At 31.4% G+C, this 20,817-nt stretch overlaps 1 protein-coding gene across 1 annotated transcript in view; it reads right to left on the bottom strand.

Moving 5' to 3' along the window:
- Nucleotides 1–494: 494 nt before the first annotated feature.
- The window catches only part of LOC134575218 (oocyte zinc finger protein XlCOF7.1-like), a 107,970-nt gene continuing 87,647 nt past the window's right edge, over nt 495–20,817 (bottom strand). Inside the window, exons 3-5 of the mRNA XM_063434473.1 lie at nt 2,484–2,672; nt 2,282–2,402; nt 495–2,141 (exon numbers count right to left, since the gene is read on the bottom strand). Coding sequence (XP_063290543.1) covers nt 790–2,141; nt 2,282–2,402; nt 2,484–2,672 — 1,662 coding nt within the window. The 3' untranslated portion in view covers nt 495–789. The remainder of the gene's footprint in view (nt 2,142–2,281; nt 2,403–2,483; nt 2,673–20,817) is intronic.

Here is a 20,817-nt window from a genome sequence, read left to right as displayed (position 1 = left end):
ACTATGTATCACAGGCTCAGGCACCACACATGTTCTGTAGGACAACTCATCTTATTCATCCAAATAAAGATGACTCTTGTTAATATGATATCTTATTTTATTCACAATGGAAGCCACCACTTTCTTGGGGATCACCGTTAAAACAGAAGACCATTTTTAATATATACATACATACATATATACATGCAATACGAACCAAGAAAGGTGCATTCACAGGATTTAGTAAATATTTGCTGCTTTATTGTGCAGTAATATACACCAAAATGTCGTGCCAACGTTTCAAACTGATACGTCGACACAAAACTTTGGTATATATTACCGCACTAAAAAGCAGCAAATATTATTTCTGAGGTCATGTGAGTGAAGCTTTCTTAGTTTGTATATATTGGCAGAGTGTTTCCACCCAGGTGAGGACCAAACCGGGACATTGAGTGCTGGGCCCACGTGGAGCGTGTGTATGTATGTGTATATATATATATATATATATATATATATAGGTAGCTAGATATACACATACATATATATAATTTTTCTTTTACTTTCAATGATCCAGTATAAAACTGTGCTTTGCCACAAAGATAAACAGCTTGGGTAGAAAATATATTTTGATAAAGTATTAAGATAATAGAACAAGTCATCACAGGTTTGAGGTAGGCAATAAATTATCTTTTGCTAACCCTTGCATAGGGATCAATAAATTGTTTTCTTCTGTCCCATAAGTTGGTAACCAATACAGCTGTCAGCTGATTCTGTGTGATCAATAACCAACTTTTGTTACATTTGCCACACTCAGAATGGAATGTTTTTAAATTCAGCATGAATTGTTTTATGTGACGCAAGCTGTGCAGCCCAGGTAAAAGATATGCCACATTCATTGCATTTAAATGGTTTCTCTCCTGTGTGAATCCTTTTGTGTGACGCAAGATGTGTTGCTCGGGAAAAACATTTTCCACATTCATTACATTTAAATGGTTTTTCTCCTGTGTGAATCTTCTGATGCGCCATAAGATTATGCTTGAAGTTAAAACATTTACCACATTCGTCACATTTAAATGGTTTTTCTCCTGTGTGAACCCATTTATGTGAAACAAGTTGTGCAGGCCTGATGAAACATTCTCCACATTCAGTGCATACAAACGGTTTTTCACCTGTATGGATTCGTTTATGGGACACAAGCTGTGCTGCTCGGCTAAAACATTTCCCACATTCAGCGCAATGAAATGGTTTTTCTCCTGTGTGAATCTTGCGATGTGCAATAAGATGATGCTTTAAATTAAAACATCTTCCACATTCTTCACATTTAAACGGTCTTTCTCCTCTGTGAATTGTCTGATGCCTATTAAGTTTAGGCTTTTGGTTAAAGCACTTTCCACATTCACTGCATGAAAATTGCTTCCCTTTGTGAATTTTTTGAGGTCTAATTTCAGAATGAGAAAAAATGAGTTTTCCAGTGTCAGAAGAGGCTGCTTTGGTTACCCTGGGAGCAGACAGATGTCTGACAAGCTCTGAGTTTATAAAGTTTTTTGGGTGCTCAGAATAGTGAAATAGTGCCTCAAAGTTCTGAGTATTTTGTGTATATTTACAAGACTTCTGATTAACAAATGTATCATAGGGTAGAGGCATGAAATAGCCAATATCTGGCATGTGGCTGTTGTCTTCTAGATAACCATCAAAAAAAGAAAATGCATCCACTGTCTGTGTATGCTCTGTTCGTGTATAATTGGGAATATCGGTGAGATTTAATGCTTTGCAGAAGGCAGGTTCCTCCTTTATATTAGTGGGTGAATTTTCTGTCTGCATATCTTTTGTTATAGCATGGATATCAGTGTTTGGGAGATTTACATCGTCATATAAAGTAAATTCCTGCTTAATAAAAGTAGGTGGATATTCTGTTTCTATATGTTCTGTGGGTAAATAAATGTCAGTGTGCGTAACATTTCCTTCTTCACACATGGCTGATGTCTTCTTAGTACGGGTAGATATATATTTTGTTGGTTTAAGTTCTGAGGTTTTTCTGGTCTTTGGTTTGTTGAGTTTTAGATATTTTCTTCCATTTTTGGTTATATTTTCAGTTTTATCTTTGGTTCCAAAATTATTCAAATAAACAGGAGCGTAAAATTCACCAATTACGGACTTATCTCCTAGAAGAAAAAAAAAAAAAGAACAACATATTGTGGACATAGCTGAGAAATTATCAAGACACTGTTGTATAAAACATCATAGTTTATTTGCAAACATTCTATCTGGTATTATAAACAAAGACAAGGTTGATTCCTCTTACCCAGGCTATGTGGCTGGTGGCCCTCCATCATCATGTCCCTGTACAGGTCCTTGTGTCCTTCCAGATACTCCCACTCTTCCATGGAGAAATAGACAGCGACATCCTCACACCTTATAGGAACCTGACACACACAATGATACAGTCACTATCCAGACACATCCCTTGTTTTTACTGTATAATGTCCCATTCCCAGCAGCCTCACCTCTCCAGTCAGCAGCTGGATGATCTGATTGGTCAGTTCCAGGATCTTCTTGTCATTCTTGCTCTCATGTTTCAGAGAGTGGGGTAGGCAGATCACACCTGGATTCTGAGTTGTATATGATGCTCCTGATACATGTGGATTACTGGTGTGTGAGACACAATCCCAAGGCTTCTTCACGACCATATGATCCTAGATATTGAAAGAAACACTAATACAATTAGACCTTTAGCTGCTGTGACACGAGTAATTCCACAGTTGGTTCTTTTCAACTTTTTCTGTTCTTATCTCATGCAGTGTCCTATATATACACACACATTACATTTGTTGTACCCATGAGTGTTAATCTACATAAACAGTCTCACTGTTTATCATCTAAATTAGACCTATATTTACCATATACAAAATACTACCATATTAAAATTTCTTAAAGGAAAACCGTCACTTCCAAGGAATCTTAATATTATGTTTAAAAGGTCCACTATAGGCAACCAAACCACTTTGTCTGGATGCTGTGATCCTTTAGATTTAACCTTTCACTGTAAAACAATACAGATTGTAGAAACGGCAACGTTTACACTGCAGGGTTAAACACACCTCTAGTGGCTGTCTTCTTGACAACCACTAGAGGCGTGTTTCCTTGTGAGAACCATGTCAAACTTAGTTCTCAATCACACCCTTCTATAACAGCATTGGTGCAGCGCTGCAATATGCCACCCATGTGCACTAGCCTCCTAATGCTTCCCTAAACGGAGGCTTTTGATTGGCTGAAATCATCAATCTTGCCAGGAAGTTGATGCAGCCAGGGGTGGGAAATCTGCATATGCAGAGGAGCGATATAGCATCAGGAATACATATTTGTATTATGTGTTTCTTTGTATAGTGTTACTTTAATGTTAAGTAGACCTATCCTATATTTAACAGATATAAGGATTCAAGGTGTGAATAGTAAAACTAAATATAGAAATCCGTATCTCCTGCATAGTGACACCTCCATCTTTGTCGTTCAAAGTATCCATGCATACAGAGAAGAGGAAATAATGCTTCTGTTTCTCCTCTTTATTTGCGATGTTTGCACAAACCTTTCCACATCTGAACTGGATTATGATGTTAGTTAATACATTTCTAGTATACATTTAAAAGAAAACTGAGCATCTCATTAAAGAAAATAACACAAGTTATAATTTGTTTTCAATGTTTTTTAAAAAAATATATAAACAGTTTCCCTTTAAGATATTTTTATCTTCTTTAAAATTTCAAGTCCAACGCTACTAGCCATCCATTAAAAGTTACCAACCACCGGAGAGTCTGGAGAGTCCATGTCACACTCATCAGTGACTAACGGCTAATAGAAATTTTGAGCTCTGATTTATAACATGTGCTTAGTGTAAAGTGATTGGAATTCACAGAATCCCTCACCTCTCCAGCCAGCAGGTAGATGATCTCCATAATGACATTACCCAGAATCCCTCACCTCTCCAGCCAGCAGGTAGATGATCTCCATAATGACATTACCCAGAATCCCTCACCTCTCCAGCCAGCAGGTAGAAGATCTCCATAATGACATTACCCAGAATCCCTCACCTCTCCAGCCAGCAGGTAGATGATCTCCATACTGACATTACCCAGAATCCCTCACCTCTCCAGCCAGCAGGTAGATGATCTCCATAATGACATTACCCAGAATCCCTCACCTCTCCAGCCAGCAGGTAGATGATCTCCATACTGACATTACCCAGAATCCCTCACCTCTCCAGTCAGCAGGTAGATGATCTCCATACTGACATTACCCAGAATCCCTCACCTCTCCAGGCAGCAGGTAGACGATCTCCATGGTGACATTACCCAGAATCCCTCACCTCTCCAGCCAGCAGGTAGATGATCTCCATACTGACATTACCCAGAATCCCTCACCTCTCCAGTCAGCAGGTAGATGATCTCCATGGTAACATTACCCAGAATCCCTCACCTCTCCAGTCAGCAGGTAGATGATCTCCATACTGACATTACCCAGAATCCCTCACCTCTCCAGTCAGCAGGTAGATGATCTCCATACTGACATTACCCAGAATCCCTCACCTCTCCAGTCAGCAGGTAGATGATCTCCATAATGACATTACCCAGAATCCCTCACCTCTCCAGTCAGCAGGTAGATGATCTCCATACTGACATTACCCAGAATCCCTCACCTCTCCAGTCAGCAGGTAGATGATCTCCATAATGACATTACCCAGAATCCCTCACCTCTCCAGTCAGCAGGTAGAGGATCTCTATACTGACATTACCCAGAATCCCTCACCTCTCCAGCCAGCAGGTAGATGATCTCCATGGAGACATTACCCAGAATCCCTCACCTCTCCAGCCAGCAAGTAGATGATCTCCATGGTGACATTACCCAGAATCCCTCACCTCTCCAGCCAGCAGGTAGATGATCTCCATAATGACATTACCCAGAATCCCTCACCTCTCCAGTCAGCAGGTAGATGGTCTCCATGGTGACATTACCCAGAATCCCTCACCTCTCCAGTCAGCAGGTAGATGGTCTCCATGGTGACATTACCCAGAATCCCTCACCTCTCTAGCCAGCAGGTAGATGATCTCCATACTGACATTACCCAGAATCCCTCACCTCTCCAGTCAGCAGGTAGATGATCTCCATAATGACATTACCCAGAATCCCTCACCTCTCCAGCCAGCAGGTAGATGATCTCCATACTGACATTACCCAGAATCCCTCACCTCTCCAGTCAGCAGGTAGATGATCTCCATACTGACATTACCCAGAATCCCTCACCTCTCCAGGCAGCAGGTAGACGATCTCCATGGTGACATTACCCAGAATCCCTCACCTCTCCAGCCAGCAGGTAGATGATCTCCATACTGACATTACCCAGAATCCCTCACCTCTCCAGTCAGCAGGTAGATGATCTCCATGGTAACATTACCCAGAATCCCTCACCTCTCCAGTCAGCAGGTAGATGATCTCCATACTGACATTACCCAGAATCCCTCACCTCTCCAGCCAGCAGGTAGATGATCTCCATGGTAACATTACCCAGAATCCCTCACCTCTCCAGTCAGCAGGTAGATGATCTCCATAATGACATTACCCAGAATCCCTCACCTCTCCAGTCAGCAGGTAGATGATCTCCATACTGACATTACCCAGAATCCCTCACTTCTCCAGCCAGCAGGTAGATGATCTCCATACTGACATTACCCAGAATCCCTCACCTCTCCAGTCAGCAGGTAGATGATCTCCATAATGACATTACCCAGAATCCCTCACCTCTCCAGTCAGCAGGTAGAGGATCTCTATACTGACATTACCCAGAATCCCTCACCTCTCCAGCCAGCAGGTAGATGATCTCCATAATGACATAACCCAGAATCCCTCACCTCTCCAGCCAGCAGGTAGATGATCTCCATGGTGACATTACCCAGAATCCGTCACCTCTCCAGCCAGCAGGTAGATGATCTCCATGGAGACATTACCCAGAATCCCTCACCTCTCCAGCCAGCAAGTAGATGATCTCCATGGTGACATTACCCAGAATCCCTCACCTCTCCAGCCAGCAGGTAGATGATCTCCATAATGACATTACCCAGAATCCCTCACCTCTCCAGTCAGCAGGTAGATGGTCTCCATGGTGACATTACCCAGAATCCCTCACCTCTCCAGTCAGCAGGTAGATGATCTCCATAATGACATTACCCAGAATCCCTCACCTCTCCAGCCAGCAGGTAGATGATCTCCATAATGACATTACCCAGAATCCCTCACCTCTCCAGTCAGCAGGTAGATGGTCTCCATGGTGACATTACCCAGAATCCCTCACCTCTCCAGTCAGCAGGTAGATGGTCTCCATGGTGACATTACCCAGAATCCCTCACCTCTCCAGCCAGCAGGTAGATGATCTCCATACTGACATTACCCAGAATCCCTCACCTCTCCAGTCAGCAGGTAGATGATCTCCATGGTAACATTACCCAGAATCCCTCACCTCTCCAGTCAGCAGGTAGATGATCTCCATACTGACATTACCCAGAATCCCTCACCTCTCCAGCCAGCAGGTAGATGATCTCCATGGTAACATTACCCAGAATCCCTCACCTCTCCAGTCAGCAGGTAGATGATCTCCATACTGACATTACCCAGAATCCCTCACCTCTCCAGTCAGCAGGTAGATGATCTCCATAATGACATTACCCAGAATCCCTCACCTCTCCAGTCAGCAGGTAGAGGATCTCTATACTGACATTACCCAGAATCCCTCACCTCTCCAGCCAGCAGGTAGATGATCTCCATAATGACATTACCCAGAATCCCTCACCTCTCCAGCCAGCAGGTAGATGATCTCCATGGTGACATTACCCAGAATCCCTCACCTCTCCAGCCAGCAGGTAGATGATCTCCATAATGACATTACCCAGAATCCCTCACCTCTCCAGCCAGCAAGTAGATGATCTCCATGGTGACATTACCCAGAATCCCTCACCTCTCCAGCCAGCAGGTAGATGATCTCCATAATGACATTACCCAGAATCCCTCACCTCTCCAGTCAGCAGGTAGATGGTCTCCATGGTGACATTACCCAGAATCCCTCACCTCTCCAGCCAGCAGGTAGATGATCTCCATAATGACATTACCCATAATCCCTCACCTCTCCAGTCAGCAGGTAGATGGTCTCCATGGTGACATTACCCAGAATCCCTCACCTCTCCAGTCAGCAGGTAGATGGTGATGGTCTCCATGGTGACATTACCCAGAATCCCTCACCTCTCCAGCCAGCAGGTAGATGATCTCCATACTGACATTACCCAGAATCCCTCACCTCTCCAGTCAGCAGGTAGATGATCTCAAGGGTTAGATCCAAAATCTTTTCAGTCATTAGATTCCTGTGCTTGTTCATTTTTATTCATTCAGTCAGATGCTTGCAGAATGTGCTTTGGTCTGTGACCACTGTAGTTCTGTAAATAAAGATATATATATATCCAGTATCTATTTATTGATATATTATTATTATTATACAGAGTGATACCAGTATCTATTTATTGATATATTATTATAATTATTATACAGAGTGATACCCAGTATCTATTTATTGACATATTATTATTATTATTATTATTATAATTATTATACAGAGTGATACCCAGTATCTATTTATTGATATATTATTATTATTATACAGAGTGATACCCAATATCTATTTATTGATATATTATTATTATTATACAGAGTGATACCCAGTATCTATTTATTGATATATTATTATTATTATTATAATTATTATACAGAGTGATACCCAGTATCTATTTATTGATATATTATTATTATTATTATACAGAGTGATACCCAGTATCTATTTATTGATATATTATTATTATTATTATACAGAGTGATAACCAGTCTCTATTTATTGATATATTATTATTATTATACAGAGTGATACCCAGTATCTATTTATTGATATATTATTATTATTATTATTATTATTATTATACAGAGTGATACCCAGTATCTATTTATTGATATATTATTATTATTATTATACAGAGTGATACCCAGTATCTATTTATTGATATATTATTATTATTATTATACAGAGTGATACCCAGTATCTATTTATTGATATATTATTATTATTATTATTATACAGAGTGATACCCAGTATCTATTTATTGATATATTATTATTATTATTATACAGAGTGATACCCAGTATCTATTTATTGATATATTATTATTATTACTATTATTATTATTATACAGAGTGATACCAGTATCTATTTATTGATTTACTATTATTATTATTATACAGAGTGATACCCAGTATCTATTTATTGATATATTATTATTATTATACAGAGTGATACCCAGTATCTATTTATTGATATATTATTATTATTATTATACAGAGTGATACCCAGTATCTATTTATTGATATATTATTATTATACAGAGTGATACCCAGTATCTATTTATTGATATATTATTATTATTATTATTATTATTATTATTATTATACAGAGTGATAGCCAGTATCTATTTATTGATATATTATTATTATTATACAGAGTGATACCCAGTATCTATTTATTGATATATTATTATTATTATACAGAGTGATACCCAGTATCTATTTATTGATATATTATTATTATTATTATACAGAGTGATACCCAGTATCTATTTATTGATATATTATTATTATTATTATACAGAGTGATACCCAGTATCTATTTATTGATATATTATTATTATTATACAGAGTGATAGCCAGTATCTATTTATTGATATATTATTATTATTATTATTATTATACAGAGTGATACCCAGTATCTATTTATTGATATATTATTATTATTATTATTATACAGAGTGATAGCCAGTATCTATTTATTGATATATTATTATTATTATTATTATACAGAGTGATACCCAGTATCTATTTATTGATATATTATTATTATTATTATTATTATACAGAGTGATAGCCAGTATCTGATTATTGATATATTATTATTATTATTATTATACAGAGTGATACCCAGTATCTATTTATTGATATATTATTATAATTATTATACAGAGTGATACCCAGTATCTATTTATTGATATATTATTATTATTATACAGAGTGATACCCAGTATCTATTTATTGATATATTATTATTATTATTATACAGAGTGATAGCCAGTATCTATTTATTGATATATTATTATTATTATTATTATACAGAGTGATAGCCAGTATCTATGTATTGATATATTATTATTATTATACAGAGTGATAGCCAGTATCTATTTATTGATATATTATTATTATTATACAGAGTGATAGCCAGTATCTATTTATTGATATATTATTATTATACAGAGTGATACCCAGTATCTATTTATTGATATATTATTATTATTATTGTAGAGAGTGATACCCAGTATCTATTTATTGATATATTATTATTATTATTATTATTATACAGAGTGATACCCAGTATCTATTTATTGATATATTATTATTATTATTATTATTATTATACAGAGTGATACCCAGTATCTATTTATTGATATATTATTATTATTATTATTATTATTATTATACAGAGTGATACCCAGTATCTATTTATTGATATATTATTATTATTATTATTATTATACAGAGTGATACCCAGTATCTATTTATTGATATATTATTATTATAATTATTATACAGAGTGATACCCAGTATCTATTTATTGATATATTATTATAATTATTATACAGAGTGATACCCAGTATCTATTTATTGATATATTATTATAATTATTATACAGAGTGATACCCAGTATCTATTTATTGATATATTATTATTATTATACAGAGTGATACCCAGTATCTATTTATTGATATATTATTATAATTATTATACAGAGTGATACCCAGTATAAATTTATTGATATATTATTATAATTATTATACAGAGTGATACCCAGTATCTATTTATTGATATATTATTATTATTATTATACAGAGTGATACCCAGTATCTATTTATTGATATATTATTATTATTATTATTATTATACAGAGTGATAACCAGTCTCTATTTATTGATATATTATTATTATTATTATACAGAGTGATACCCAGTATCTATTTATTGATATATTATTATTATTATTATACAGAGTGATACCCAGTATCTATTTATTGATTTATTATTATTATTATACAGAGTGATACCCAGCATCTATTTATTGATATATTATTATTATTATTATACAGAGTGATACCCAGTATCTATTTATTGATATATTATTATTATTATACAGAGTGATACCCAGTATCTATTTATTGATATATTATTATTATTATACAGAGTGATACCCAGTATCTATTTATTGACATATTATTATTATTATTATTATTATGATTATACAGAGTGATAGCCAGTATCTATTTATTGATATATTATTATTATTATTATACAGAGTGATACCCAGTATCTATTTATTGATATATTATTATTATACAGAGTGATACCCAGTATCTATTTATTGATATATTATTATTATTATTATACAGAGTGATAGCCAGTATCTATTTATTGATATATTATTATTATTATTATTATACAGAGTGATACCCAGTATCTATTTATTGATATATTATTATTATTATACAGAGTGATACCCAGAATCTATTTATTGATATATTATTATTATTATACAGAGTGATAGCCAGTATCTATTTATTGATATATTATTATTATTATTATACAGAGTGATAGCCAGTATCTATTTATTGATATATTATTATTATTATTATTATTATTATTATGATTATACAGAGTGATAGCCAGTATCTATTTATTGATATATTATTATTATTATTATTATACAGAGTGATACCCAGTATCTATTTATTGATATATTATTATTATTATTATTATTATTATTATACAGAGTGATACCCAGTATTTATTTATTGATATATTATTATTATTATTATTATACAGAGTGATACCCAGTATCTATTTATTGATATATTATTATTATACAGAGTGATACCCAGTATCTATTTATTGATATATTATTATTATTATACAGAGTGATAGCCAGTATCTATTTATTGATATATTATTATGATTATACAGAGTGATAGCCAGTATCTATTTATTGATATATTATTATTATTATTATTATTATACAGAGTGATACCCAGAATCTATTTATTGATATATTATTATTATTATTATACAGAGTGATACCCAGTATCTATTTATTGATATATTATTATACAGAGTGATACCCAGTATCTATTTATTGATATATTATTATTATACAGAGTGATACCCAGTATCTATTTATTGATATATTATTATTATACAGAGTGATACCCAGTATCTATTTATTGATATTTATTATTAATATACAGAGTGATACCCAGTATCTATTTATTGATATATTATTATTATACAGAGTGATACCCAGTATCTATTTATTGATATATTATTATTATACAGAGTGATAGCCAGTATCTATTTATTGATATATTATTATTATTATGATTATACAGAGTGATAGCCAGTATCTATTTATTGATATATTATTATTATTATTATGATTATACAGAGTGATACCCAGTATCTATTTATTGATATATTATTATTATTATTATTATTATACAGAGTGATACCCAGTATCTATTTATTGATATATTATTATTATACAGAGTGATACCCAGTATCTATTTATTGATATATTATTATTATACAGAGTGATACCCAGTATCTATTTATTGATATATTATTATTATACAGAGTGATACCCAGTATCTATTTATTGATATATTATTATTATAATTATTATACAGAGTGATACCCAGTATCTATTTATTGATATATTATTATTATTATTATACAGAGTGATACCCAGTATCTATTTATTGATATATTATTATTATTATACAGAGTGATACCCAGTATCTATTTATTGATATATTATTATTATTATACAGAGTGATACCCAGTATCTATTTATTGATATATTATTATTATTATACAGAGTGATACCCAGTATCTATTTATTGATATATTATTATTATACAGAGTGATACCCAGTATCTATTTATTGATATATTATTATTATTATACAGAGTGATACCCAGTATCTATTTATTGATATATTATTATTATACAGAGTGATACCCAGTATCTATTTATTGATATATTATTATTATTATACAGAGTGATACCCAATATCTATTTATTGATATATTATTATTATTATACAGAGTGATACCCAGTATCTATTTATTGATATATTATTATTATTATTATACAGAGTGATACCCAGTATCTATTTATTGATATATTATTATTATTATACAGAGTGATACCCAGTATCTATTTATTGATATATTATTATTATTATTATACAGAGTGATACCCAGTATCTATTTATTGATATATTATTATTATTATACAGAGTGATAGCCAGTATCTATTTATTGATATATTATTATTATTATTATACAGAGTGATAGCCAGTATCTATTTATTGATATATTATTATTATTATTATTATACAGAGTGATACCCAGTATCTATTTATTGATATATTATTATTATACAGAGTGATACCCAGTATCTATTTATTGATATATTATTATTATTATACAGAGTGATACCCAGTATCTATTTATTGATATATTATTATTATACAGAGTGATACCCAGTATCTATTTATTGATATATTATTATTATTATACAGAGTGATACCCAATATCTATTTATTGATATATTATTATTATTATACAGAGTGATACCCAGTATCTATTTATTGATATATTATTATTATTATTATTATACAGAGTGATACCCAGTATCTATTTATTGATATATTATTATTATTATTATACAGAGTGATACCCAGTATCTATTTATTGATATATTATTATTATTATACAGAGTGATAGCCAGTATCTATTTATTGATATATTATTATTATTATACAGAGTGATACCCAGTATCTATTTATTGATATATTATTATTATTATACAGAGTGATACCCAATATCTATTTATTGATATATTATTATTATTATACAGAGTGATACCCAGTATCTATTTATTGATATATTATTATTATTATACAGAGTGATACCCAGTATCTATTTATTGATATATTATTATTATTATACAGAGTGATAGCCAGTATCTATTTATTGATATATTATTATTATTATACAGAGTGATAGCCAGTATCTATTTATTGATATATTATTATTATTATTATACAGAGTGATACCCAGTATCTATTTATTGATATATTATTATTATTATTATTATACAGAGTGATACCCAGTATCTATTTATTGATATATTATTATTATTATTATTATACAGAGTGATACCCAGTATCTATTTATTGATATATTATTATTATTATTATACAGAGTGATACCCAGTATCTATTTATTGATATATTATTATTATTATACAGAGTGATAGCCAGTATCTATTTATTGATATATTATTATTATTATACAGAGTGATAGCCAGTATCTATTTATTGATATATTATTATTATTATACAGAGTGATAGCCAGTATCTATTTATTGATATATTATTATTATACAGAGTGATACCCAGTATCTATTTATTGATATATTATTATTATTATTATACAGAGTGATACCCAGTATCTATTTATTGATATATTATTATTATTATACAGAGTGATAGCCAGTATCTATTTATTGATATATTATTATTATTATACAGAGTGATAGCCAGTATCTATTTATTGATATATTATTATTATTATTATACGGAGTGGTACCCAGTATCTATTTATTGATATATTATTATTATTATTATTATTATTATACAGAGTGATAACCAGTCTCTATTTATTGATATATTATTATTATTATTATACAGAGTGATACCCAGTATCTATTTATTGATATATTATTATTATTATTATACAGAGTGATACCCAGTATCTATTTATTGATTTATTATTATTATTATACAGAGTGATACCCAGCATCTATTTATTGATATATTATTATTATTATTATACAGAGTGATACCCAGTATCTATTTATTGATATATTATTATTATTATACAGAGTGATACCCAGTATCTATTTATTGATATATTATTATTATTATACAGAGTGATACCCAGTATCTATTTATTGACATATTATTATTATTATTATTATGATTATACAGAGTGATAGCCAGTATCTATTTATTGATATATTATTATTATTATTATACAGAGTGATACCCAGTATCTATTTATTGATATATTATTATTATACAGAGTGATACCCAGTATCTATTTATTGATATATTATTATTATTATTATACAGAGTGATGGCCAGTATCTATTTATTGATATATTATTATTATTATTATTATACAGAGTGATACCCAGTATCTATTTATTGATATATTATTATTATTATACAGAGTGATACCCAGAATCTATTTATTGATATATTATTATTATTATACAGAGTGATAGCCAGTATCTATTTATTGATATATTATTATTATTATTATACAGAGTGATAGCCAGTATCTATTTATTGATATATTATTATTATTATTATTATTATGATTATACAGAGTGATAGCCAGTATCTATTTATTGATATATTATTATTATTATTATTATACAGAGTGATACCCAGTATCTATTTATTGATATATTATTATTATTATTATTATTATACAAAGTGATACCCAGTATTTATTTATTGATATATTATTATTATTATTATTATACAGAGTGATACCCAGTATCTATTTATTGATATATTATTATTATACAGAGTGATACCCAGTATCTATTTATTGATATATTATTATTATTATACAGAGTGATAGCCAGTATCTATTTATTGATATATTATTATGATTATACAGAGTGATAGCCAGTATCTATTTATTGATATATTATTATTATTATTATTATACAGAGTGATACCCAGAATCTATTTATTGATATATTATTATTATTATTATACAGAGTGATACCCAGTATCTATTTATTGATATATTATTATACAGAGTGATACCCAGTATCTATTTATTGATATATTATTATTATACAGAGTGATACCCAGTATCTATTTATTGATATATTATTATTATACAGAGTGATACCCAGTATCTATTTATTGATATTTATTATTAATATACAGAGTGATACCCAGTATCTATTTATTGATATATTATTATTATACAGAGTGATACCCAGTATCTATTTATTGATATATTATTATTATACAGAGTGATAGCCAGTATCTATTTATTGATATATTATTATTATTATGATTATACAGAGTGATAGCCAGTATCTATTTATTGATATATTATTATTATTATTATGATTATACAGAGTGATACCCAGTATCTATTTATTGATATATTATTATTATTATTATTATTATACAGAGTGATACCCAGTATCTATTTATTGATATATTATTATTATACAGAGTGATACCCAGTATCTATTTATTGATATATTATTATTATACAGAGTGATACCCAGTATCTATTTATTGATATATTATTATTATACAGAGTGATACCCAGTATCTATTTATTGATATATTATTATTATTATTATACAGAGTGATACCCAGTATCTATTTATTGATATATTATTATTATTATACAGAGTGATACCCAGTATCTATTTATTGATATATTATTATTATTATACAGAGTGATACCCAGTATCTATTTATTGATATATTATTATTATTATACAGAGTGATACCCAGTATCTATTTATTGATATATTATTATTATACAGAGTGATACCCAGTATCTATTTATTGATATATTATTATTATTATACAGAGTGATACCCAGTATCTATTTATTGATATATTATTATTATACAGAGTGATACCCAGTATCTATTTATTGATATATTATTATTATTATACAGAGTGATACCCAATATCTATTTATTGATATATTATTATTATTATACAGAGTGATACCCAGTATCTATTTATTGATATATTATTATTATTATTATTATACAGAGTGATACCCAGTATCTATTTATTGATATATTATTATTATTATTATACAGAGTGATACCCAGTATCTATTTATTGATATATTATTATTATTATTATACAGAGTGATAGCCAGTATCTATTTATTGATATATTATTATTATTATTATACAGAGTGATAGCCAGTATCTATTTATTGATATATTATTATTATTATTATTATACAGAGTGATACCAGTATCTATTTATTGATATATTATTATTATTATTATTATACAGAGTGATACCCAGTATCTATTTATTGATATATTATTATTATTATTATACAGAGTGATACCCAGTATCTATTTATTGATATATTATTATTATTATACAGAGTGATAGCCAGTATCTATTTATTGATATATTATTATTATTATACAGAGTGATACCCAGTATCTATTTATTGATATATTATTATTATTATACAGAGTGATACCCAATATCTATTTATTGATATATTATTATTATTATACAGAGTGATACCCAGTATCTATTTATTGATATATTATTATTATTATACAGAGTGATACCCAGTATCTATTTATTGATATATTATTATTATTATACAGAGTGATAGCCAGTATCTATTTATTGATATATTATTATTATTATACAGAGTGATAGCCAGTATCTATTTATTGATATATTATTATTATTATTATACAGAGTGATACCCAGTATCTATTTATTGATATATTATTATTATTATTATTATACAGAGTGATACCCAGTATCTATTTATTGATATATTATTATTATTATTATTATTATACAGAGTGATACCCAGTATCTATTTATTGATATATTATTATTATTATTATACAGAGTGATACCCAGTATCTATTTATTGATATATTATTATTATTATACAGAGTGATAGCCAGTATCTATTTATTGATATATTATTATTATTATACAGAGTGATAGCCAGTATCTATTTATTGATATATTATTATTATTATACAGAGTGATAGCCAGTATCTATTTATTGATATATTATTATTATACAGAGTGATACCCAGTATCTATTTATTGATATATTATTATTATTATTATACAGAGTGATACCCAGTATCTATTTATTGATATATTATTATTATTATACAGAGTGATAGCCAGTATCTATTTATTGATATATTATTATTATTATACAGAGTGATAGCCAGTATCTATTTATTGATATATTATTATTATTATTATACAGAGTGGTACCCAGTATCTATTTATTGATATATTAGTATTATTATTATTATACAGAGTGATACCCAGTATCTATTTATTGATATATTATTATTATTATTATACAGAGTGATACCCAGTATCTATTTATTGATATATTATTATTATTATACAGAGTGATAGCCAGTATCTATTTATTGATATATTATTATTATTATACAGAGTGATAGCCAGTATCTATTTATTGATATATTATTATTATTATACAGAGTGATAGCCAGTATCTATTTATTGATATATTATTATTATTATACAGAGTGATAGCCAGTATCTATTTATTGATATTATTATTATACAGAGTGATACCCAGTATCTATTTATTGATATATTATTATTATTATTATTATTATACAGAGTGATACCCAGTATCTATTTATTGATATATTATTATTATTATACAGAGTGATAGCCAGTATCTATTTATTGATATATTATTATTATTATACAGAGTGATAGCCAGTATCTATTTATTGATATATTATTATTATTATTATACAGAGTGATACCCAGTATCTATTTATTGATATATTATTATTATTATTATTATTATACAGAGTGATAGCCAGTATCTATTTATTGATATATTATTATTATTATTATACAGAGTGATAGCCAGTATCTATTTATTGATATATTATTATTATTATACAGAGTGATAGCCAGTATCTATTTATTGATATATTATTATTATTATAATATTAACCCGCCATAGAGTGATACTGAGTATCTTCCAGTATAATACCCACCTGGCTGGGTGTCCCAGCAATGTCCCCACTACCTCTGTGCTCTCTGCCCCAGTGACCCCCTCTGCCTGGAAAGCCGGTGAAGTTACTTCCGGTAATAACCCCCTACCCCGCAGCATAGGATTGTCACCATAGCGATCATTTGACCGGAAGTGTGAAACCGAGCGGCCATATTGTATGTGGGCAAGCTTCGCTGAATGTACTGGAGAATTGTTGTTTTATTGGTTCAGTTTGTTTTATAACATGCTGGAAATGGTTTACAGAGCAAACAATGAGAGTGGGTCACTCAGGTTTATTACAGGTGGAGCTGGTTCTACACCCCTAATAACCCTTACTGAGCTAACCTGTATCACTGTGACCACAGGGTTACTAAGACATGGCATTGCTATTTACAGTATAGGGGTCATACAGTGCTATATACAGTATAGGGTCACAGTGCTATATACAGTATAGGGTCATACAGGGCTATATACAGTATAGGGGTCACAGTGCTATATACAGTATAGGGGTCATACAGTGCTATATACAGTATAGGGTCACAGTGCTATATACAGTATAGGGTCATACAGGGCTATATACAGTATAGGGTCATACAGTGCTATTTACAGTATAGGGTCACAGTGCTATATACAGTATAGGGTCACAGTCCTATATACAGTATAGGGTCATACAGGGCTATATACAGTATAGGTTCATACAGTGCTATATACAGTATAGGGGGTCACAGTGCTATATACAGTATAGGGTCATACAGGGCTATATACAGTATAGGGTCATACAGTGCTATTTACAGTATAGGGGTCATACAGTGCTATATACAGTATAGGGTCACAGTGCTATATACAGTAAAGGGTCATACAGGGCTATATACAGTATAGGGTCATACAGGGCTATATACAGTATAGGGTCATACAGTGCTATTTACAGTATATGGGTCATACAGTGCTATATACAGTATAGGGTCACAGTGCTATATACAGTATAGGGTCATACAGGGCTATATACAGTATAGGGGGTCACAGTGCTATATACAGTATAGGGGGTCACAGTGCTATATACAGTATAGGGTCATACAGTCCTATTTACAGTATAGGGGTCATACAGTGCTATATACAGTATAGGGGGTCACAGTGCTATATACAGTATAGGGGGTCACAGTGCTATATACAGTATAGGGTCATACAGGGCTATATACAGTATAGGGTCACAGTGCTATATACAGTATAGGGTCATACTGGGCTATATACAGCATAGGGGTCACACAGTGCTATATACAGTATAGGGGTCAGTGCTATATACAGTATAGGGGTCAGTGCTATATACAGTATAGGGTCACAGTGCTATATACAGTATAGGGGGTCACACAGTGCTATATACAGTATAGGGGTCACACAGTGCTATATATAGTATAGGGGTCACACAGTGCTATATACAGTATAGGGGTCACAGTGATATATACAGTATTGGGTCACAGTGCTATATACAGTATAGGGGGACACAGTGCTATATACAGTATAGGGGTCACACAGTACTATATACAGTATAGGGTCACAGTGCTATATACAGTATAGGGGTCACAGTGCTATATACAGTATAGGGTCACAGTGCTATATACAGTATAGGGTCACAGTGCTATATACAGTATAGGGGTCAGTGCTATATACAGTGCTATATACAGTATAGGGGGTCACACAGTGCTATATACAGTATAGGGGTCACAATGCTATATACAGTATAGGGGGTCACACAGTGCTATATACAGTATAGGGGGGTCACACAGTGCTATATACAGTATAGGGGGTCACACAGTGCTATATACAGTATAGGGCTCTCAGTGCTATATACAGTATAGGTGGTCACAGTGCTATATACAGTATAGGGGGTCACACAGTGCTATATACAGTATAGGGGGTCACACAGTGCTATATACAGTATAGAGGGTCACAGTGCTATATACAGTATAGGGGGTCACACAGTGCTATATACAGTATAGGGGGTCACACAGTGCTATATACAGTATAGGGGGTCACACAGTGCTATATACAGTATAGGGGTCACACAGTGCTATATACAGTATAGGGGTCAGTGCTATATACAGTATAGGGGGTCACAGTGCTATATACAGTATAGGGGTCACACAGTGCTATATACAGTATAGAGGGTCACACAGTGCTATATACAGTATAGGGGGTCACACAGTGCTATAAACAGTATAGGGGGTCACACAGTGCTATATACAGTATAGGGGTCAGTGCTATATACAGTATAGAGGGTCACACAGTGCTATATACAGTATAGGGGTCACACAGTGCTATATACAGTATAGGGGGTCACACAGTGCTATATACAGTATAGGGGTCACAGTGCTATATACAGTATAGGGGTCACACAGTGCTATATACAGTATAGGGGTGACACAGTGCTATACACAGTATAGAGGGTCACAGTGCTATATACAGTATAGGGGGTCACAGTGCTATATACAGTATAGGGGTCACAGTACTATATACAGAATAGGGTTGACACAGTGCTATATACAGTATAGGGGGTCACACAGTGCTATATACAGTATAGGGGGTCACACAGTGCTATATACAGTATAGGGGGTCACACAGTGCTATATACAGTATAGGGGTCTCAGTGCTAAATACAGTATAGGGGTCACACAGTGCTATATACAGTATGGGGGTCACACAGTGCTATATACAGTATAGGGGGTCACACAGTGCTATATACAGTATAGGGGGTCACACAGTGCTATATACAG

This window comes from Pelobates fuscus, chromosome 10, assembly GCF_036172605.1.
Source record: "Pelobates fuscus isolate aPelFus1 chromosome 10, aPelFus1.pri, whole genome shotgun sequence".
NCBI classification, from domain to species: Eukaryota; Metazoa; Chordata; class Amphibia; order Anura; family Pelobatidae; genus Pelobates; species Pelobates fuscus.
Note: the sequence above shows the minus strand (reverse complement) of the source record. Positions and strands in the feature narration are given on the sequence as shown.